The 24,643-nt window shown below is 33.6% G+C and overlaps 1 protein-coding gene across 1 annotated transcript in view; it reads right to left on the bottom strand.

Moving 5' to 3' along the window:
- LOC127705969 (fibrinogen-like protein A) overlaps positions 1–23,530 on the bottom strand; it is a 58,944-nt gene extending 35,414 nt beyond the window's left edge. Inside the window, exon 1 of the mRNA XM_052210351.1 lies at positions 23,293–23,530. Within this exon, the coding sequence (XP_052066311.1) occupies positions 23,293–23,526 (234 nt within the window). The 5' untranslated portion in view covers positions 23,527–23,530. The remainder of the gene's footprint in view (positions 1–23,292) is intronic.
- Positions 23,531–24,643: the final 1,113 nt, after the last annotated feature.

Genomic DNA, 24,643 nt, shown 5'->3' with positions numbered 1-24,643 from the left:
CACTATTTGGTTTTCCCAGCGCCCAACATTTAGGAGTAACAGTGAAAGCTGACCAACTCGCAGTAGGCCAAATAGTATGATAGGGTTGAGTATGTATATATCTTTTCTACTGAACTTTAAGGAAAAAAATGGCTCAATACACGTGCATTATCTCAAATTTGATTTCAATTTTTTTTGTTTTGCTTTACGACTTCTTACTTTCTGCATTCATGTCGGCAGATAAAATCTTTGAATGTACATTTTGAACGATTATCTTTAACCTTTAATCAACTATTTCGGTTCTTTATAAATTGTTGGCCTTCAAATATTCGGCTTTGAGCGTTCCTGATGAAGGTAGATCCAGAAAAGCGCTTCGGTCGCATGCAATTTTTAGCGTTTTGTTTTCATTCTTTATCGATTGCATGACGATCATATATTGCTTTTTATTTTTGATTTCAGTTCAAAGTATTGATACGGAAGGAGTACTGAATTTATGGTGTCGCAATGAACGTTGTGCTAGCCACGAATATGGGAGGTTGTTGATATCTATTTTACACTGCTACCCGCTATTCACGCTGAATTTAAGAGTAAGATTAAGTATTAGTAGCTTAGAGCCAGGATACTGTTATAAGGTATCTAAATAAACTTATCATAGATAGATACCAGGATGGAAATTTTGTATTTGCGCCAGACGCGCTTTTCGTCTACAAAAGACTCATCAGTGACGCTCGAATCAAATAAAGTTAAAAAGGCCAAATATAGTAAACGTTAACATCCAACTCATCGTTCTGGTTTTGTAAAAGCTGAATACATTCATATCATATAAACGTATACCATAAACATCATTTTCAGCCTGCATATTTATGTAATAGTTGCCGCTGTACATTTAGCGCCCATCTATCCATTTGCATACGGAGTATATATCTCCCAATTGATACGATATTCCCGGGCTTGTATTTCGTATCATGATTTCCTTGATAGAGGATTGCTGCTCACAAGGAAGCTATTAAACCAAGAGTTCCAAATGGTGAAGTTGAAATCATCCCTTCGTAATATTTTCGGGCGCCATCACGAGTTGGTTGACCGTTATGGAATAACCGTTTCACAGATGATATCGGATATGTTCCTTATGTCGTAACTACAATACCCTTCCCTTTTCACGAATGTGACCTACCGAATTAGACTATTTACCGGATTTGTAATAACATCAGCAACATGACGGGTGCCACATGTGGAGCAGGATCTGCTTACCATTCTGGAGCACCTGAGATCACCCCCAGTTTTTGGTGGGGTTCGTGTTGCTTAGTCTTTAGTTTTCTATGTTGTGTCATCTGTACTATTATTTGTCTGTTTGTCTTTTTATTTTTGGCCATGGCGTTGTCAGTTTGTTTTCGATCTATGAGTTTGACTGTCCCTCTGTTATCTTTCGTCCCTCTTTTGTAGGTGTCGGCATTTTGAAAATTGAAATTTTTAAAAGTTTATATCATCGATAAATGGTAATCTATTTGGGAATCGGAAATATAAATATTGTCACTAAGGTGACACTAGATTTGACTTGGATACTTCCACGAGGGGCTTCAATAATGGTACATTTTTCAGGTGCGGATCAATGAATTTGAAAAGGTGGGGGCCTAGTCAGGGAACAACAATTTAACTTCAAAGGGGGGGGGGGGTATGTTTTTTTCCTTAAAAAAATATTCTGATCCCTAATTTGATGATAAAAAATATTCTGTTCAAGCAGAGGACAAAAAATAATATTCTGAATCCATATTTTCCCCATACCTTATAGTGTTAAATTTAGAACCAAATAATTTGATTGATAGCGTTGAAAAACTTAATAAAATTTCTCACATCGACAAAAAACCATACCCCCCCATTTTTTGAAGTTGAATGGTTGCTCCTTTAGACAACGTTTGGACTGATGCTTGTAAAAAGTATATGCATTTATCATATATGTAGCTCCTTTATGGGTCCTAAATCCGCCACTGTTTTTAAATAGCAAATTAAAGGAAACGGGATTTTTTATTGTATAAAGGGATAGTTCCGTTTTTGTTATTTGTGCATTTTTAAGTTATCGCACGACAATCAACTTTCAGCAAAGTACAAGTTCGCAGCGACGTTCAGTCAGAATGAGGCGTGTAGAAACAGTGCCAAGCTCTCTACACGTTAAGAACCCCTGCAGTAACTCGTTGGTTTGTTGCGAGGCAACATTTCTGTCCCTATCTAATATACCCTCATTTTTCAGTGGCATCTAAATTTGCCGATCTTCATCCTGAACGGACTCTTACAGGACCTACCTGTTGTATTTATTGTTAATCTGTTATCGTCCTGAACATGCATGAAATATTTGCCAATGGCAACCAACAATCATTCACTTAAAATAGGTCGTTTATATACAAATAATAAAGAAACTTAGGTTTCAACTCCAGCGGGCAAAGTATCCTTATATGGATTTTGATATGTGATATGTTTAACTTTCCTTTTGGCCAATCACCTCTTCAGATGTTTTGGTTCTTATATTTACTTGACTTTCAAATATTCAGTTTTCTGCGTTCCGTAGGTAAATGTTTTACATTGTCCTGGTTTTTTCGAGAGTAACATTGGTGTATGGCCAAAATGGCAAAATCCATCGTGCAGAGAGCGTGACACTCTCTTTACACGCCCCATTCTGACTGGACGTAGCTGCGTACTTGTACTTTGCTCAAAGTTGATTGTCGTACGATAACTTAAAAATGCGCAAATAACAAATACGGAACTATCCCTAGGTACGAAAATATCCCGTTTCCTTTTAAAAACAGAGGCGGATTTAGGGAACCGCCCACCCCTAACGGAGCTACATATATGATAAATGCATATCCTTTTTACAAACATCGGTCCTAATGTTGTCTAACTAGGCCCCCACATTTTCAAATTCATGGATCCGCACCTGAAAAATGTACCATTATTGAAGCCCCTCGTGGAGGTATCCAAGTCAAATATAGTGTCACCTTAGTGACAATATTTATATTTCCGATTCTCAAATAGATTACCATCTCGATTGGTCACTTCAACTTGGTCATATGTTTTTTCGTTGATATGAACTTTTTAAAATTATTTCAAATTACCATTTCAAAATGCCGACACCTACAAATGGATAGATGGGCGCCTATTGTACAGCGGCAAATTACATAAATATGCAGGCTTAAAATAATGTTTATGGTTTACGTTTATATGGTTTGAATGTATTCAGCTTTTACAAGACCAGCACGATCAGTTGGATGTTTACGTTAGACATGTAAGATACATTTAAACAGTATCCTGGCTCTAAGCTACTAATATTTGATCTTTCTCTTAAATTCAGCGTGTATAGCGGGTAGCAGTGTAAAATAGATATCAACAACCTCCCACATTCGTGGCTAGCACAACGTTCATTGCGACACCATAAATACAGTATTCCTTCCGTATCAATACTTTGAACTGAAATCAATGATAAAAGGCAATATATGATCGTCATGCAATCGATAAAAAATGAAAACAAAACGTTAAAAATTGCATGCGACCGAAGCGCTTTAAAACAACCGAAATAATTGATAAAATGTTAACTGAGATGATCGTTCAAAATGTACATTCAATGATTTCATCTGCCGACATGATTGCTGATAGTAAGAAGTCGTAGAGCAAAAAAATACACGTGTATTGAACCATTTTATTACCTAAAGTACAGCAGAAAACAAAACATAATAACCCTACCATACTATTTGGCCTACTGCGAGTTGGTCAGTTTTCACTGTTACTCCTAAATGTGGGCGCTAGGGAAACCAAATAGTTCTGAATTATTTATCTGAAAAGCTAAGTTTATATTAGAGATTTTTTTTAAAAAGTAATCAACTTGTTTGATGCCGGTTTTAATAGGTTTAGATTAGAAAAAATTTCAGTAGATGCAAAACCTTAAAAATTTCAGGATATTGTTATCTCATGTGAAGTCCAATTTGTTTTATAAAAAAAACGACTTATTCTTTAAATTATTTATTTTGAAATTAAAAATGATTTGATATATTTCGTGCTTTTTATTCCTAACTAAGAATGATCATAATCAGAGCCGTGTTTCTTGTTTTAAAATGAATTCTCCGCTTTTGAGAAATATTTATTTTGTTATCCAATTTTTCACCGCTTACAACTGTCTGCCTCTGGTTTTATTTCATACATTAACTTTTAAGTAACAGTAACTGTTCATTTCATTTTGTTTCGTTTCTTTTCGTTTTGTTTCGTTTTTGTTCCGCTTTTATGCCGTTTCGCACTTTATAGGTACCCCTCTTTTCGCCCGTTTTCAATTTTTGATATCTTAATCAAAAATTTAAAAAATCAAACTTTCAAAAAGCGAAATAATCAAAACTGCACGTCAAGTTTAGTACTTTTAAAGTTTGATCAAATATCTAAAGTATCAAATTTAAAAACGATATTTAGAATTTTTAAAATTTTAATTATTTGGTGAAAATTTCAAAATTTCAAAACTTTTCATTCAAAAATTTGGAATTTTGATATTTTAAACTTTGATCAAAATTCCAAAAATCTAAAATTTGAAAACATTTTGAAATTTTTAATTGATAAGTGTTACACGAACCGTCGTAGTTATCCGTGACAAATCGTAGAGTTTTGCCGTAAATAAATCGTTGTAACTCTTAAAAACCCGTGAAAAACCGTAAATAGCTCGTACTAATACGTAATAACTCCTGAATCGGTCGTAAAGGTTACCAAATCGTAAGGATCCGTGAATTTGTGCGATCCGTAAGGACTTGTAAGAAAAATCCTCGTATGTGAAAGGGGTATTAAGAATAAAGATATAAACGATAAATTTCTTACTTTACAGCCATAAATCCACGAAAACCCAAGAATAGTTTGTTTAAGATGCATATTTATATGATATTACCATTCCTTAAACAAACTTGAACGCAAAATTGGTATTATCTGCATACATTTAGCCACATTTTAGAAAACACTGTGTATTGATTGACATGTCTAAGGTCGAAGATAAGTATTTTATTGGAGTGAAATTAACCATAAAATTTAATTTTGATGCATCCACCTTACACACGGCTAATTCATAAATCATTTGAAAGCTTATAATCGAACGGTGCAATTTCCGTCTGATCAAGGTCAAGATCATAGGTCAAAGCCGGACAATTTCATATTTTTCAAGAGGTCAGCATTATTGCATATTATGTCTCCTCTATAATAAAAACAATGAATTTTAATAAAAAAAAAATTTAGGGGAGAGATTAACAGTCACTTACCAGGCGCACTTGTGTTTAAAACGTGTTTTTAAAAGACAGCACCTTTTTTCAGAAATACCAGTAAAAATTATAAAACTAAGTGAAACCAAAATATTTGTTTGTGATTCAACTGTTAATCACCTTACACAAATGAAAATTCTTTATTCAGTGTTAAAGCAGGTTTTGATTAAAAATAATTCAAAATTTTGTGACTATGTTGAACGCATCTATCCCATCGAACTTGCATAAAGGATACAACAGATACAGTCAAGTCTGCCTCAAATCTTGACTGACATTTAGAAATTGACAATAAGGGCAAAAACAAAACTTTACGACAAAAGAAATGATTTCAGCTTCCCAATTGTGAACTTTCCATTTCTATGTAGCAACATTCCAGCAGCGCCTGCATACGGAGTATATGTCTCCCAGTTGATACGATATTCTAGGGCTTGTGTTTTCTATCATGATTTCCTTGATAGACGGTTGCTGCTCACAAGGAAGCTATAAAAACCAGGAGTTCCAAGTGGTGAAGTTGAAATCATCCCTTCGTAAATTTTACGGACGCCATCACGAGTTGGTTGACCGTTATGTAATATGTTTCACAGATGACGACAGATATGTTCCAATTGTCGTAACTTCAATCTCGTCCCCTTCCCCCGAATGTGACCTACCGAATTAGACATATGACGGGGTTGGAATTGCATGAGCAACACGACGGGTGCCATATGTGGAGCAGGATCTGCTTACCCTTACGGAGCACATGAGATCACCCCCAGATTTTGGTAGGGTTCGTGTTGCTCAGTCTTTGGTTTTCTTTGTTGTTTTGTGTACTGTTGTTTGTCTGTTGGTCTTTTTCTTTTTTAGCCATGGCATTGTCAGTTTATTTTCGACTTACGAGATTGAATGTCCCATTGGTATCCTTCGCCTCTTTTTAACATTATAAACTTACTACAAACACGCTTAATGCTAATCAAATAGCCAATCATAACAACTCATACAGTTTCCCAAAATGCTGCCACAGCTTTTTCTTTTGCACACACTTCTTACATTATAACGTGTATTCAGAATTGTAAGGTTGAAAAAACACAATTTTTAAAAAATGTAAAAAAAAACAACAACACGGAAATGATGCACGAGGGCATCATGCTTTTGGTGGTAATTTAGGAAGCGAAACTTTCATATTTTTATATCTGATGTAACTGCATGCCTATGATAATTACTATTTGGACTTTTCATATTATTTGATCTGTAATTTCAAAATGAATCAAATTAAAATGAATTCCCTAAAACTTTACACAAAACATGAGCGAAATTGCTATTTTCACATTATAATGTTTTTCAAACTATACTTTGTTCTCAAGATCTCATTAAAGAATCAATACTGCAATATCTATATTACTTAAATAACGAGTTCCAATTTGTTAGCCGACATGACGTAAAAACAACGAATCAAAGAATTCAACTTGATATATAACTTATATAGGAAAATGGTGTTGATTAAAAATTATACCATTCCAGGCCCTTTTGTTTCCTACATAATTAATGTTACCAATAATTAACAAGTTCCGGGTCGAATTCGATACCGATACCAATAGTATATGTCACCTGTTACCTAATCTGTACGTTCCGTCTCTGTCAGGTGCACCAACAATCGGTGTCTTTGGGGTTTGTATGGAACGCCAAAACTGTCTTGTTATGCACATTTACCTTTATATGATGTGCACTTGTCATTATATGAAGTGCATTTACCTTTATATGATGTGCACTTTTCATTATATGATATGCAAACACCCTTATATGATGTGCAAATATACTTATATGATGTGCAAATGTACTTATATGATGTGCAAATATACTTATATGATGTCCAAACATACTTATATGATGTGCAAATATCCTTATATGATGTGCAAATATACTTATTTAATGTGCAAATGTACTTATATGATGTGTAAAGATCCTTATATGATGTGCATATATACTTATATGATGTGCAAATATACTTATATGATATGCAAATATCCTTATATGATGTGCATTTTCCCTTATGTTATGTGCAAACATCTTTATATGATGTGGTTTTGTCATTATATCATGTGCTTGTAACCTTATATTATGTGGTTCGGTTTACTTCATTATATGATGTCAAAACGTACTTATATGATGTGCTTTCATCGTCGTTATGGTCAATGAACATGATTACGATTAGAATGATTACTGTCTACGTCATAACTGATTCCGATCTGCTTCTCCGAAATTACTATAAACCCGGTTCAAATCTGTAGCTCTCGTTTGGAAAATGTTTGAGGTTTTAAAAGTGATGAAAATTGGCACGTTGGTACCTCGTTTTAAAGATGAAAAAATGACATCTTATTATTGTTGGAAAATTGTCAAAATATGAATTGCAAAGTTTACTTTTAATCGACTGGCCTACAATTATCAACATAGGTTAAAGTTATTAAATTATGGGTCCTCGACTGTCATGTGTATTGACCACATGGAGTTCAAATATATGATCTGCCAGAGGATATTCTGAATTATTTTTTTGAATGCCAGTTTAATGTTTCTGATCTATCAGCTACAGCCTCGTATCAGATTCCGAAAGCGCATTTTAAAGAAAAAATGAGATCAATTTAAAAAGGATCTAGTTGAAGAATTTCCCTGCTACGGCGAAAAATATGATAAAACAACCTTTATTGCAAAAGACAGCTTTACCGGTATTTGTATTCCATCATTGTGAATTTACGCTTTATCTTAATCATTTCCTATGCCAATTAAATCACAGTCATTTTTAAGTATTTCATAACAATTTTCTACTCATGCATAAGTATACCGGTATGGATGATTGATTGGTTAATTTGTGTTTAATGCCACTTTCAGCACTATAGTGCTATTTCGAGGAGGTCAGTTTATATTAGCGGAGGAAGTCGTGGTGCCCGGAGAGAACCACCGACCTTCGGTAGGAAAACTGACAATTCTAGTCAATCAAATTAAGAATCGAGTTTACCTGCCTTCTTGTGCGGAATTCGAACTCACAACCTAAGTGTTGACAGACTAGTGATACAGTAGTTCGACTATTTAGACCACTCGGCCCAGTATGGATGAAAGGAGCTATCATGGTAAGAAATTCAACTCGGTGCATAACATTTGCGCACAGCTTTTTATTAGCCGCTCATATATAGACCTCCAGACTCAAGAACTGTAAATAGGGCTAAGGTAACAACCATTCATCTTTTTTTTTTTTTGGGGGGGGGGGGGGGGGGGGCATTTTTTTAATGTTCTTGAAAAAGACATTATTTGTTTCAGAAGGGGAGCAAACAAAATCGTCGTCCGAAGACATTTGGTTGCCAGACAATAACTTGAATAAAAGTGTATGGATCTCTATCAAATTCTACCACAAGGTTCCATACTACAAAATTGCTTATTTCTTGACCAATTTCAAATGGGGTTTAATTGAAAGTATTGAATTCTTAAATATGCTGAATCTTACCGTGTAAATACATATATTATTGATTTTGGGCCCCGTTGGAACCGAATTAGAGGTCCAAAGGGTTCAAATCAAACTTTGTTTGATTTCATCAAAAATTGAATTATTGTGGTTCTTTGATATGCCGAATCTAACCGTGTATTTAGATTTTTTTATTCTGGGCCTCGTTTTCAAATTGGTCCATTTTAAGGTCCAAAAGATCCAAATTAAACTTTGTTTGATTCCAACAAGAACTGAATTCTTGGGGTTCAACAACTTCCACACTTAAAGTTCTAGATCCACTACTGACGCAATATTTTAAACTTATAATAGCAATAGAAATTTAATGCTTTTTTTTGTTTGTTATTACGAACAAGCGTATTGAGAAATGTGTGTGTGTGTGTGTGTGAAATGTTTATGTCTATGGAAATGGGGGGTCTTGGATTTATTTTCCTTCTTCAAGGTGGGGACTTGAAAAAATAAGACAAATTCCCATGTTTCCTCCCACGTCCACCCTCCTAATGAAAGAAAATGACCCTTAGAAGTTGATTTATAATTTCAGTTACGTTTAATTATTTATTTTTAAATCTGTTATTGTCCACACCATTTTGCAAGGACAGGTTTCTCTATAAATAAGTTATCAAGATAATACATGTATGTAATAAAACAACAAAACTCATAATAGCCAAAATTGCCCAAATGGGACCTTTACTATAGATATAAAAAGAAGATTTGGTATGATTGACAATGAGATAACTTTCCGCAAGAGACCAATTAACACAGAAATTAACAACTATAGGTCACCGTACGACCTTCAACAATGAGCAAGGCTCATACCGTATAGTCAGCTATAAAAGCCCCGAAATAACAAATTTAAACCATTCAAACGAGAAAACTAACGGCCTATTTTATGTACAAAATAATGAACGAAAAACAAAAATGTAACACAGCAACAAACGACAACCACTGAATTACAGGTTCCTGACTAGTTTGAAGGCGCCAATCCTCCCCATAGCCTGCAGATGGGACAGTGGTACAACAGTGAAACATAAGAACAAACTATAAAAATCAGTTGAAAAAGGGTTAACTCATCAGATGGATACAAATAGAAATACATCTAACAATAAGACAGAGTGGACGTGGCCGGGTACTTGTACATCATAACAACAAAAAGACACTAAGTAAAGATCTGAGAGTACTCACAGTTACTGACAGCTAGTTCAAAGCCAATAACAACTTATAAAAAAAATCATGCATCTAAGACTGAATAGAGCATATTCAGACGGTTTTCATTGCACTATTCTTTGCTTTTAAATCTATTGTAGTTTTCAAGATTAATGCAAAATATGAAAAGCCGCCGCCGCAAACTGAATCTTTATCGAAAAAAAAAAATACTCAAGGGTTCACAATTTTAGAATGCTTGGAGGGACAAATATTTCCCAAACATAATTTTTTACTTGAATAAATGTGTTAAAATTAAGAATAAGATACTGGAGTCCATATCTAAAATCGATATGACAGGTAGGGCTAACTATTTGGACATTGCTCTAGATCGTGTATTGCTCAACATTTCAATTGTTTACAGTTTCTACCCAAAAAACTATTATTTATAGCCACTACAAGGGTTCATCGCCGGAATAAATTTAGTGGAAATAGAAAGTACATGTAGGTATAGATCTTGACATTCTGCACAATTTTTTAATGAAAAAGTGGCTTAATAATACTAATTCCCGTTCTTTTTTCAATGGAAACTATGTCCCACTGTGACCAGTATCGCCAACCTATTAATAGTAAACGGTAATCGTTGAAAGAGGTCTACTCATCATTTATCATTTAGAGTTTCCAAACCTATAGCTTTGCAGTTTCAGTGAAGAGGATTTTTAAAAATTGACCCGTCAAATTCAAAGATTGACTCTGGTGGTAATATTTTTTACCAATCGGAACTAAATGTAGGTCTTTTTGTATAGGACTTTTTATACATTATTCTTGCAAAGATTTATTAAAATTGGCTGAGTGGTTTCAGAGAAGAAAGTGAAAATATGAAAGTTTACGGACGACGTATGCATAATGACGAGAATAGCTCATATGGCCTCACACGCCTGTATGACAATAACAGTTACTGTTGGAAAACTCGACTTTAATTTAAAAATAATCTGTTTTAACATCATCAATCCTCAAGCTTTAATATTTACGGAGCCTTGTTGGTCTTGAGATGTAAAGTTCAGTGCTTGAGATGTAAAAGAAATTTACGTCTACAGCGCTTGACTTTAAATCTATAGCGCTTGATTTTACTTCTGCAGTGCTTCACTTAAAAAAAGAGACCAAGAGGCCTCAGTAAACAATAAATTAATGCAGTTTTTTTATGTTCATTTAGACACCAATCTGATTACAATATATATCTTGTGTGCCCAGGCTTTGCTTACAAGGACAAGGATCCGAAAACGCTCCATTATATTTTCTGTTTTAAAGACGAATTGGAATTCTCTGGTTTTGTCAGATTGATACACACCTTCAAAAATTTTAAGGCTGAAATTTCATTGGCTGATGTAATACCATAACAGAAAGTAAAATGGAGAGGGGTCAGATCCTTGTAACCAAAACTTAGACACAGGATATTATCTAAATCGGATTGCTTAGATACCGACTATTTATCTTTTGTGGTCAGGAGCATGTATATTTCATTGTGCTCGGGACGAACTTATTTTCGAATTTAATAAAAAACAAACTTTTTCTTTCAATATCATGGTTAATCTTTTTAATTTCATTATTGTTTTATTTTTTCTCTCATTTCTAATGGAACTATTTGTTCGCTTCCCTTCTGAAATAAATAAAGTCTTTTTTCAAAAAATTTGGAATCAAACATTTAAAAAACAAAAAAACATACCCCCCACCACCACCACCAAAAAAAAAGAAAACCAATGGTCGGTACCTGAACCCTGTGTCTTTAAGTCTGGAGGTGTATATATGAGCGGCTTCCTATGAAACCTTTTATATTGAGGGTTGCTGTCTGTCTAAGCACAGCCTCGGTGATTTCGTTGTAGCGTGTTCGGCTCGAGTGCGGGAGGTCATGGGTTCGAACATCGACCGGGTCAAACCAAAGACTTTAAAAATGATGTTTGCTGCTTCCCAGCTAAGCACGCGGCATTAAGGAGTAAGAGAAAAGACTGGTCGGCTCGGAATCAGAATAATATGTCCGGGTGAAGTAACATGTCTTTCTGTGGACTGTACCTTGTGAACTAGCATGTTAAAAAATCATGCTCAGGTCTAGTACAAAGCAGGGTAAATATTCATATCACATTAACATGTTCTCTTCATCAATATGCATATTAATTCGCCACTGGACGTCAAGCATCTATCCATCATCATTTAGTTAAAGCTGTAGAGTAAATGCACGAAAACATAATGAAAAGCTGCACACAAATGTAATGTACCGAGTTGAAGTTCTTCCCATGTCTCCTTTCATTCATACGGGGGGGGGGGGGGGGGGGGGGGGGGGGGCTCTGTGGCCAAGTGGTCTAAGTCTTCGAACTACTGTATCATTAGCCGTTATCACTTAAGATGTGAGTTCGAATCCCGCTCGTGGCAGGTAAGCTTGACTCCAATTCTTAATTGACAGGAATTGTCAGTTTTCCTACCGAAGTTCGGTGCTTTTCTCCGGGCACTATGGCTTCCTACACCAATATAAACTGACCGCCACGAAATAGCACGATAGTATTGAAAGTGACCTTAAACACCAGTCAATCAATCAATTATTCAAAACATTCAATCAATCATCCATACCGGTATAATTATACATGAGAGAGTACATAATGTTATAGCTTTTGTTATGAAATAAAAATGACTGTGATTTAATTGGTGTCTTTTGCAATAAAAGTTGTTTTATCTTTCTTTTTTTTTTGCCGCAGCCGGGAAATTCTTCAAATAGCGTCTGTATTAATTGATCTAAATCTTCCTTCGAAATGTTTGAAACGTTGATTTTTGTTAAATTGCACTGTCTTATTTTTTCTATAAAATGCACTTTTGCTAGTTGATACGAGGCTGGAGCTGCTACATCAAAAACAGTAAACTGGCATTCAAAAGAAAATGCAGAATATCCTCTGGTAAATTGAATATTAGAACTCCAGGTGCCCAATACACAGTCGAGGACCCATGGTTTAAAAACTTTAGTATGTTGATTATTGTAGACCTATCGATTAAAGCTAAACTTTGCAATTCATATTTTTGACAATTTTCCAACAATAATAAGATGTCATTTTTTCATCTTTAAAAGGTACCACACTTGCCAAGATTTATCCCTTTTAAAATCTCACAGCATTTTTCAAACGAGAGCTACAGATTTGAGCCAGGTTGATAGAAATTCGGCCGGTGAAGCAGATCGGAATCAGTTATGACGTAGACAGTAATCGTTCTAATCGTAATCATGTTCATTGACCATAACGACTATGAAAGCACATCATATAAGTACGTTTTGACATCATATAATGAAGTAAACCGAACTACATAATATAAGGTTACAAGCACATGATATAATGACACAAGAGTGCACACGCTGAAATGTCTCGCCTTCTTTACTAATCATTGATATTATGTTGATAGTCCTAAATATAAAGCTTTATTACAACTGTCACATAAACTTAACATTAACCAATGAACCATGAAAATGAGGTCAAGGTCAGATGAACCATGCTAGGCAGGCATGTACAGCTAACAATTCTTCCATACAACAAATATAGTTGACCTATTGCTTATAGTTCAAGAAAAACAGACCAAAACACAAAAACTTAACACTGAGCAATGAACCTTGAAAATGAGGTCAAGGTCAAATAAAACCTGCGTGACTGACATATAGATCATAAAATATTTCCATACACCAAATATAGTTGAACTATTGCATATAGTATTAGAAAAAAAGACCAAAACTCAAAAACTTAACTTTGACCACTGAACCCTGAAAATGAGGTCAAGGTCAGATGACACCTGCCAGCTAGACATGTACACCTTACAATCATTCCATACACCAAATTCAGTAGACCTATTGCATACAGTATAAGAAAAACAGACCAAAACACAAAAACTTAACTATAACCACTGAACCATGAAAATGAGGTCAAGGTCAGATGACACCTGCCAGTTGGACATGTACACCTTACAGTCCTTCCATACACCGAATATACTAGAACTATTGCTTATAGTATCTGAGATATGGACTTGACCACCAAAACTTAACCTTGTTCACTGATCCATGAAATGAGGTCGAGGTCAAGTGAAAATTGTCTGACGGGCATGAGGACCTTGCAAGGTACGCACATACCAAATATAGTTATCCTATTACTTATAATAAGAGAGAATTAAACATTACAAAAAATCTTAACTTTTTTTTTCAAGTAGTCACTGAACCATGAAAATGAGGTCAAGGACATTGGACATGTGACTGACGGAAACTTCGTAACATGAGGCATCCATATACAAAGTTTGAAGCATCCAGATCTTCTACCTTCTAAAATATAAAGCTTTTAAGAAGTTAGCTAACGCCGCCGCCGCAAAAGTCGCAGGCTCGACAAAAACCACATCATATAAAGATGTATGCACTTAATATAAGGGAAAATGCACATCATATAAGGATATTCGCACATCACATAAGAATATCTGCACATCATATAAGTATATTTGCACATCATATAAGGATCATTGCACATCATATAAGTACATTTGCACAATATACATGTATATTTGCACATCATATAGGGATATTTGCACGTCATATAAGTATATTTGCACATCATATAAGTACATTTGCACATCATAAAAGTATATTTGCACATCATATAAGTACATTTGCACATCATATATGTATATTTGCACATCATATAAGTATATTTGTACATCATATAAGTATATTTGCACATTATTTAAAGGTATTTGCACATCATATAAGGACAAGTGATCATCATATAAAGGTAAATGCACATCATATAATGAATTTTGGCATAACAAGACAGTTTTGGCGTTCCATAGATTTGCTATATACACGGGTCATAATCACACCTGAACTTCGTCATTATACAAAGATTGACACTACTAAATTCAATCATTGTCACATGTAGTTTCCGGTTGAAGTAAGAAAACAAGGACGGGTTCAATAAAGATTTTGAAAGCAGAGAAAACTGTGCACCTTATAAACAGCATGACTTTATCAGATGACAAAACAAATACTAAAAATTCAGGCTAAAAATAATGTGTTGGTACTTTCCAAATTGTGAGCCGGCTTGACTTAAAAACGACGAATGAAAGAATTCAACTTTATATATAACTAATATAGGACAAAGGTGTTGGTTGTAGTAAGAAAACAAGGACGGGTTCAAACAAAGATTTTGAAAGCAGAGAAAACTGTGCACCTTATAATCAGCATGACTTTACATGTACCAGATGACAATACAAATACTAAAAATCCAGGCAAGAATAAGGCGTAGGTACTGTTAGCCGGCTTGACTTTAAAACGACGAATCAAAGAATGCAACTTTATATATAACTAATATAGGACAATGCAGTGATGGTGTTGATTAAAAATTACACCATTCCAGGTCCTTTTGTTTTCCACATAATTGATATTACCAATAATTAACAAGTTCCAGGTCGACGGGTTCAAACAGAAAGATTTTGAAAGTAGAGAAAACTGTGCAACTTATAATCAGCATGACGAATACTAGAAATCCAGGCTAAAAATAAGGCGTAAGTACTTTCATTCAGTCACGGACCCGCGATGTCGCGGGTGTGTTCTAGCATGTCTTTAAATGAAAGAGAGATCAAGGGAACAATCTCAATCCCTAAATCTAAGATAATATCAGGACTAAAACAAAAATGTCAAACAGACAAACAACAGTACACAAAACACTACACCGAAATATAAAAACGAGCACTACCTAAAACCGTAAATGATCTGAAGTGCCCTGGAAGAGTATTCAATCTTTCATATATAAATTTCGTTTCATTAACATATTTAATCTATTAACTTCTTATATCTTCCTTGCATACACATGCAGCATTTGTGTTTTAAAAGCTTATGGTGAAACAGTATTCATTCGAAAATTGATCTTATTCATTCGAATATTTTACGAACTTAATTATGGCATGGTATTGGTTGCAAAAATTTGATATTTTTCATTTAAATGCAATATTTCTTATTCAACTGGTATATTTCTTCATTTAAATGCAATATTTTTTTATTTGAATGGTATATTTTTTCATTTAAATGCAATATTTTTTATTCAAATGGTATAATTTACATTCAAATGCAATAGTTTTTATTCAATTGGTATAAAATGTCATTTGAATGCAATATTTTTTATTCAATTGGTATAGTAGTTTTTTATTTATTTCAATAATTGCATTATGGGAAATTCTTTGACGTCATAAGGTCAAATTTGCAACAACGTTTGTGATTGGTGGGAAATTGTTTGGATTTCTCCCCTTTCTTTCTAAACATGGGTGACCAAGAAATAAAAAACGCGTCAGAATATCGCCCCTCTAACTAAACCTAACGTTCGTGCGAGTCTTGCACTGGCTGTTAATATCTTGTGGTCATAACTAGTATTTCTATTGCAAAATTTCGAGGGTCAAAACGTTCGGTCCACTTTTCAAAAACCGTTTCATTGTATATGGATTTATATGCAAGTATATCGGTTTTTTTTTAAATAGATTAGACACCGTTGGTTTTCCCGTTTGAATGGTTTTACACTACTAATTTTTGGGGCCCCTTTATAGCTTGCTGTTCGGTTTGAGCCAAGGCTCCGTGTTGAAGACCGTACGTTGACCTTTAATGGTTTGCATTTACAAATTATGACTTGGATGGAGAGTTGTCTCATCGGCACTCATACCACATCTTCTTATATCTATATACAACGTAAACCAGACGTTTCTCAGACTGTTTTCTTTTTTTAATAAATCCTTTGCCGCGCGTTGTGTACTGATTGATAACTCAGTCTGGGAGAACAAGATTTATTTCAGTACCAGTTGTAATTAGGTTTGAGCAAACTTCCAGTAATTGCAAATACTCTTTTGTCGGTGCTTTGTGTTTATTGTCTTACTGTTAGTTTTTTTGTGTGTCTTGTACCGATCTTTTGAGTTAATTTGCTGATTTGTGCAGGTTGTTATTTTATTGTGCTGTTACACCACTGTCCCAGCTTCGGGATGGGTTGCTCACAAACATGTTGTTGTACTGTTACACCGCTGTCCCAGATTAGGGGGAGGATTGGGATCCCGCTAACATGTTTAACCCCGCCACATTCTGTATGTATGTGCTTGTCCCAAGTCAGGAGCCTGTAATTCAGTGGTTGCCGTTTGTTGCTTTGTTGTACATATTTGTGTTTCGTTCATTTTTTTGTACATTAATTCGGCCGTTAGTTTTCTCGATTGAATTGTTTTACATTTTTGATTTCGGGGCCTTTTATAGCTGACTATGCGGTGTAGGCTTTGCTTATTGTCGAAGGCCGTACGGTGACTTATAGCTGTTGATTTCTGTGTCATTTGATCTCTTGTGGAGAGTTGTCTCATTTGCAATCATACCACATCTTCGTTTTTATATCCACCCTGCCATATTCTTTATTTGCCTGTCCCAGGGATGGAGCCTGTAGTTTAGTGGTTGTCGTTGGTTCCTGTCTCGACTCATATTTGATATTTTGTAAATTGTTTTGTTATGTATAATTAAGCTATTAGTTTTTTCGTTTGAATTGTTCACACATTTCATGTCGGGCCTTTTATAGACGACTTTACAGTATCAGGTTTTTGTCATTGTTGAAGGCCTTACGATTGTCTACAAAAAGCATTTGTCTACATGACGGCAAAAAGCTCTACAGAGCTTAATATGTTCGTAGTATTTCATGTAACCACTTAAAATAAATTTTTCTTATCTTATCTTATCTTATCTTATCTTATCTATAATTGCTTACATCCATTTCACAACTCCGGTGGATAGTTGCCTTATAAGCAATCATATTCCATCTCTTCATTTTTATATTATATACGTGACTTCTTAACTCGTGTTTTCCTGAACAAGCATGAAATAATTTTCACTGGGCGTTAAAATTAGCAACAAACAATCAATCAATTTAAACCTGTGTTAAATAAGAAGAAAACCATTTGATATTTATTTATTTGTTGGGGTGGGGGACAGAAGGATTTCATATATGAATATGGTTGCCTAGTAAGAGCTGAAAAATAGGCATGATTAGCGACAGATTGAAATGAATAATAATGCCCTCTCTTCCCTTCCCCATCCTTTATCTATAAATTTAAACTGACCACCACGGAATAGCCCAATAGTGTTGAAAGTAGCGTTAAACACCAATCAGTCAAAATCCCTTCCCTAGAATATCAAATAATCGTCCCTTAACTGTTACTGTCCGTGTAGTTCTAATATTTATCCAGCTTATCGTCCTACAGGGATGTCCTACTAAGGCTGTCATACCATAAAAACGTTTATAAAACAGCTCACATTCTAATATATCTGCATTCATAAATTTATTAATTTCATTTAGACTAAACGACGCCATGTTTGTTATGTGTCTCTGCCGTCAACCTATCAAAAAAGAAGAGGTGGAAGAGAGCCAGAAGATCTTCCCAATGCAAAAAAAACAAAACAAAACAGAAATGGACTTCTTCTGGCTCACTTCCGAAGAACAAAAAAAAAAAAAACGCGCCCATTGATATGTTTTAAAAACGCCTTGCCCCTACCCTTTTTTCCAAAAAAATGGCATTATTAAATATATAAACATATATATAATCATCAAAATTAAAATGCTATTGTATTTTTATAAGACCTACTTTATTAAATGACCTGGGACTAATGACATCTATCTATAAGTCCTAGCATACATTCATTATTATAATATGAATATGTTTCTTGTTTTAATAACCACATATGATGCTATGCATGAGTCACCATTTATCAGGACATGAATTGCGTTTAAATAGAGAGGATGAGGGACGACATCAGAAAATCAATGAAGGATAAAAAACTTAATTCAAATAGTTTTTTTTTTTTTTTTTTGGGGGGGGGGGGGGTAACATGATAAAGAAATGATGAAATATAAAGAATACGTTGATTGACTTTTGGTTGCCTTATGTCCAGTGGCAAATATGTCACGCATGTTTAGGACAAATATAACAGAGATCAAAGGATAAAGAATAGAGTGAAATGGTAAAAACTAAAAGATATAGAATTATAGAAGCGATCTTTGATCTGAAACTCCTACCCTCACACACACACCATAACCATTACTGCCAATACTCGCGTATATACATCTCTATACAAATATCTAAATTTGAACCTACTCCCCCCCTCTAGACACCGAGGTTTTGGATCCACCCTTGTTAAATGTGTCTAATTATATACATTTTGTACGGGTCTAGATAATAGCTAAACGTACAATCATATAATTTGTTGGATACCTAATTATATTATATAATGTGTCACAAAATAAACTTGTATACCCCCCTTCCCAATGCAGTATTGAAAAGTAAATCATTTAAAAGTCCTGAAGATAAAATATGTTATGAAATATGCCCTGCATACTTATTTATGCAAAGACATATAGTAATTATTGAACTATTGTGGGGCTTGAAAAAAAATCTATTTAAGGGATTCGGAGACGAGAACAGTAAAAAAAAGCTCAGCAACGAATCCTAAATGTAAAATGATTTGCAGCATAAGACATGAGAGCACATATTATAGATAGTATTAAATATGAAGTTCACTTCTCATATAGTGAAGTCCTATGTCATAGGACTATTGATGTAACATGGGTTAGTAACGGTTCCAATTTATCCTGAATTGTCTTTATTAAAGAATTAGTTCCGGAGTATAACAGCTTATATCTCTACTTGTGGGTTTCTGGTTCTGCTGTCGTAATTAGGTGATTTTTTTTTCTACATGTAGTAAAAATGTAGTAAAAAAGAGGGGTTAGTCCAAATAATTGTAACGTCCTGGATGCTTTTTATTCTTTTTTCATGTGTGCCTTCCTGCAACGTCTCTGAGGATCAAGAAAAGTAAAAAATGATATAGCACTAAAGAACGTCATGATTACATGTATCTGGACTTAGATGGGCGAGGGGGGCTAGCTATGTATTTTATTTTATTTCAATGTGTAGACTGTAGGAGAGTTTCTTCAGAAAAGGTTTTCATTGGATGTGTTTTTGCCAAGCACGCAGGCATCTGTTTCTATCCATGAACAAGTTGTGTGTCAAATTAATTATTATAACTTGTCACTCGCATTTTTTGCTCGTCCTGGCCATTATTGACATTAACAGCCAGTGCACGAACTCACACGAACGCCAAATTTAGTTAGAGGGGCGATATTCTGACGCGTTTTTTAATTCTTGGTCACTCAAGTTTAGGAAGAAAGGGGAGAAATCCAAACAATTACCGACCAATCACAAACGTTGGTGCAAATTTGACCTTATGACGTCAAAGAATTTCCCATAATGCAATTATTGCATTTGAACGAAAATTGTACCATTTGAATGAAAAATTATACCATTTGAATGAAAAATTATACCATTTGAATAAAAAATATTGCATTTAAATGAAAACATATACCATTCAAATAAAAAAATATTGCATTTAAATGAAGAAATATACCAATTAAATAAGAAATATTGCATTTAAATGAAAAATATCAAATTTTTGCAACCAATACCATGCCATACTTAATCTTCTTACCACATTTAACATTTCTAACACTTTATTTAAACAAAAATCCAGGAGCATTATTTCTATTCCGTAAATATCAACCGAAAGACAACTTAGTGCTTCCAAATGCGAGTAACTGATTTTTTTTGCCACCGATTTATGAGAAATGTTATTTCAAAATGATAAACAAGTTCGACTTCGAAAAACATATCTTTTGCTGTATTTAGTTCTTATATTTCTTTAAAAACCTTAAATACCCTTTCTTTAATAATGAAAAATTATTGTCGTCCTGCTATTGACAATAATTCGATGTGCTATATCAACATAGAAAAGCAAAATGATCAATAGAAGGTTGTTTCCAGAACAATATACATTAATTGCATTTTAAAATTATGTTTTAGGCTATATAAATATCCCCAAGAATATCTGCTTTTAGATTATGTTTTTAGTAGCAATTTTCTGTTAATATTGCGCTACTTACCTCGTAATTTTTGTTTGATTTGGAATTATTGTATTTTGTTTTTTAAGATTCATATGATATTTCGAAACAATTTATCATACAAGAACAAGAAAATGGCATTTTGTTTTGATCCCAGCAAACTTTTGTAATGTTATTTTTAACCTTGACCTGATTGAACTTAAATTGCACTTTACGAATGTTTAACAGCCCGGGAAAAACACAAAGTCTTGATAATAAGCTTTCGAATGATATATAATATAGCCGTGTATTAGATGGGTGCACTTAATATTTCCTTTAAGGTGGCTCGGGAGTCTTCCTCCATTTTGGATTTTGAAATAGCAGATAACGTTGGTCTAATTTGATGAAATGTGCAAACTTTGAGAGTAGTATGTAATTTATGTGTAAGACTTTTGATGTAAATATAGAAAATTGTGGGTTTTATCATAATTATTTGTGTTTGATTAATTTTTTGTCAACTTTGCCGAATAAGGGGAGATAACTCAGATAAAGTAATTTTTATAATAGAAAGTGTTGTGAATTTACCTAATTTAATCTGTAGCAAGAAAACAAGTTCGGTGACCCCATTTTGTTCTTTTTCTTATCTGAAAGCATGTTTTAAGAGCTATCTTCTAACATTTTATCTTAAAATTCTATCATGTAGTTTTCTTTTTATCACACACAATTTGATTTTCCATGCATAATCTATACAAAATCTGACGATTTTGCACAACCTGTAGCGTGAAAAAAAGTCCGGTGACCCATACTTTTTATTATATTTTTGAAAAAGGCATGATAAAAACTTCATTATGACAAATTATTAAAAAATTCTATCAGTTTTAATTAAGACGCCCCAGCCACCTTAAGGATGTTAGCTCCTCTGTTTAAAAATAACAAGCTTTTTAAAAGACTGTTATACATTGATAGTATAAAAATAACAGAACTTAAAAAGAAAAATGAAAGGTCCGTGTTCTTGGTTTTTGAGATATAATCAATTGAATATTTGGCGGAAAACGATTCTCTCGAGATTTTTCATACATTTAACAATGGCTCCTTTTTGCTTTCAAAATCTATGAAAAAATAACAAGGATGTTATATGTTTTCAAAAATGAATTTTCAACTAAATGTCTAACATTATGAAAAGTAAAGTAGGGGTTAGCGGGCAAAATTGTTATTGGCGCTACATGGATAAAACTATAGGATTCCGAATAGCTGACAAAAAAAATCATAAACAAGAGTAGCAAACATCTTTATATATGAGTTTCACGACATCGACAAAAAGTTATCAAAATGAATTCCATATCAACAATAGCACATAATGCATGTTAAAAATATTGGCTTCTTTATAAAACAATCATTAGAAGTGAGGGCAGAAGTCTTATAATTTTATTCCATGTGTTCATTTCTTATAGAATTATTATTTCCTTGCTATATTATGTTTGTTTTTATTATTATTTTTTGTCACAAACTAATCATGTTTATATGCCAATAAAGATATTATAAAAAAAAATGTTGTGCTCAAAAGCATATATTTTATGGTTTTATTTCATAACAAAAGAAAGAGGTGTATTAAAAACTTATAGATGATTAACCAGTATAGGTAAAACTAGATTTACTTAAAGTGTAAAAACTAATCAAAGATATCAGGTGTACTTTTTCAATGCTTTAAAAATATCATAAATATGATGCATTTTTTCATTTGCTAAACTTTATAATTTTATGATTTAAAGCTTTGTTAGCAAAATATGTAATCATTATGGCAGCAAGTGTATTATAAGTTAATTATGTTTAATTTAAATTTGTTTCCGAAAGTGTTTGCTTGAATATTTATAAATATTATAAGTTGAACATTGTCAAAATTGATATCACCTGTCAATTGACATACAGCCATACCACAAAACATGACATTTCATGTTTATTATAATTTTCTACTAAACATTGAAATAGTTCAAGATATGTCTGTCGACTAAAATTACAAAAGCAGCCATTTATGTAACATGTTGGTGGTTTCTGCTAGGAACTTTCAATATCCCTCCAAAAATTGATATTTTAATATTTATGTTATAAAATGCAATGGTGTATACAAATAAATCATTGGTAGATTATGTCTTTAATGAACTTGAAAATAAGCACCTGAATGAATGTACCTACTTTATTCTACCAGAATTCCCTCAATCACCACAATTAAACAATAAAATGATACACTGTTAGCAGGAAGGGGTAACATCAAAACTTAAACAAAATTCAAATACAATATAATGAACTTAATTTGAAATTTGATTTTACATTCTTAGCTTTTATAAGAAAAAAAACTTTAAATGTTCCAGCAACTGAGAGTTACACATAACATAGAAAGGCTCTCACAGATTTTCTTTCTCAAGTTTACTAATGCTGTTGCAAGAATAGCATTTAAAAGTAAATGAATTTACTAAAGGTGGATAAAATTAACACTTACCCCTCTGTAATGATCAACATCAACATAAACAAATCCCACCTCGTTGTGAAAGTGTTCGACAAAACCCGGTTTAGGTTTGTAGTTCAATTCACAACGTAATATATGTCTGTTATAATTGTAAGAATGACATCTTGGTCTCCGGATACATTTGTCGAAACAGATCCTCGGGGGAATGTTATCAAATGTACGAATTTTGTATCCTGTGAGCCTAGTGTTCATCCTGTCTGGGTTCATAACCCAAATTCCGGATTTGCATTCAGCAGAAGCTATTACTAACAAATCAGCCAATGGTAGCAACAATTGTCCAAGACTAAATATCATGTTGATAGTAGGTTTTTAGAACAAATAATATATTCAAATGAATTAAATGATGCTTTATTACAATATATGTATTCCCGTATATGTTTATATATATAGTTAATTGTTCGTTATACATTTTTATATATTGGCTGAAATATCAAATGTCGGATTCATAATCATCCAATCGAGAAGCATAGCTCTTTCGCTGTAATTGTAATACAATAAACGTAGATTGCAAATCAGACCCTGATTGGTTACTATGCCGGTGTAGTCATATAATCCGTAACAATATCCGTCTTCAATCTATTGCTGACAGACAATTCATTTAATTTATTTCTTCAATCTTTCCTTTCTTTAATATTAAAGTGTTGAAGGCAAACGAAATATATTTTACTGGTCTGGTTCGTTATTGCAGTTTTATTCTACCAGTATTTTGGAGGAAAATTGCTGTATAAAGTAAGATATCAAAAATATCAAACACCAAGGAAAATTCTAAACAGAAATACCTTATGGAATGGTAAAATCGAACACATCAAACGAATGGAAAACAACTGTCATATTCCTGACTTGGTACAGGATTTCCTTTTGTAGAAAATGGTGAATTAAACCTGTTTTTTTAGCCAACTTAACCTCTCACTTGTATGACAGTCGCATACGTTGTGAAGGAGAAGACTCACTCCCAATGTTTGAAGATATAAAGGTGACTTTTATAAAATGTATATCGAAAAAATACACAAAATGAAATGCATGAAATGGTCAACAGTGAAAATAGTAAAAAATAATCATTATCTAACAACTCCAAAACAAACAAAAGTTAACAATAGCACCTAGGTTGGAAATCAGGTAGTCCAAAACTGTTAGTTTTTGTCTTGTCCTCTAGTGATAAACGTGCTTGACAAGATATAGTCAGCGAAACGGTATCATTTAAAACATTATAATACTGGCTGATTCTTGTCGAAATTCTAGCAAATCTGTTGCTGTAATATTTGGTACTGAGATGTTATTACAACCAATGGGTCAATATCCCCAAGGTTACCAACATTACGTCTGT

This window comes from Mytilus californianus, unplaced genomic scaffold (assembly GCF_021869535.1).
Source record: "Mytilus californianus isolate M0D057914Y unplaced genomic scaffold, xbMytCali1.0.p SCAF_6, whole genome shotgun sequence".
In the NCBI taxonomy this organism is placed as follows: Eukaryota; Metazoa; Mollusca; class Bivalvia; order Mytilida; family Mytilidae; genus Mytilus; species Mytilus californianus.
The sequence above is the reverse complement of the archived record's forward strand: the minus strand, read 5'-3'. Positions and strand labels throughout refer to the sequence as shown.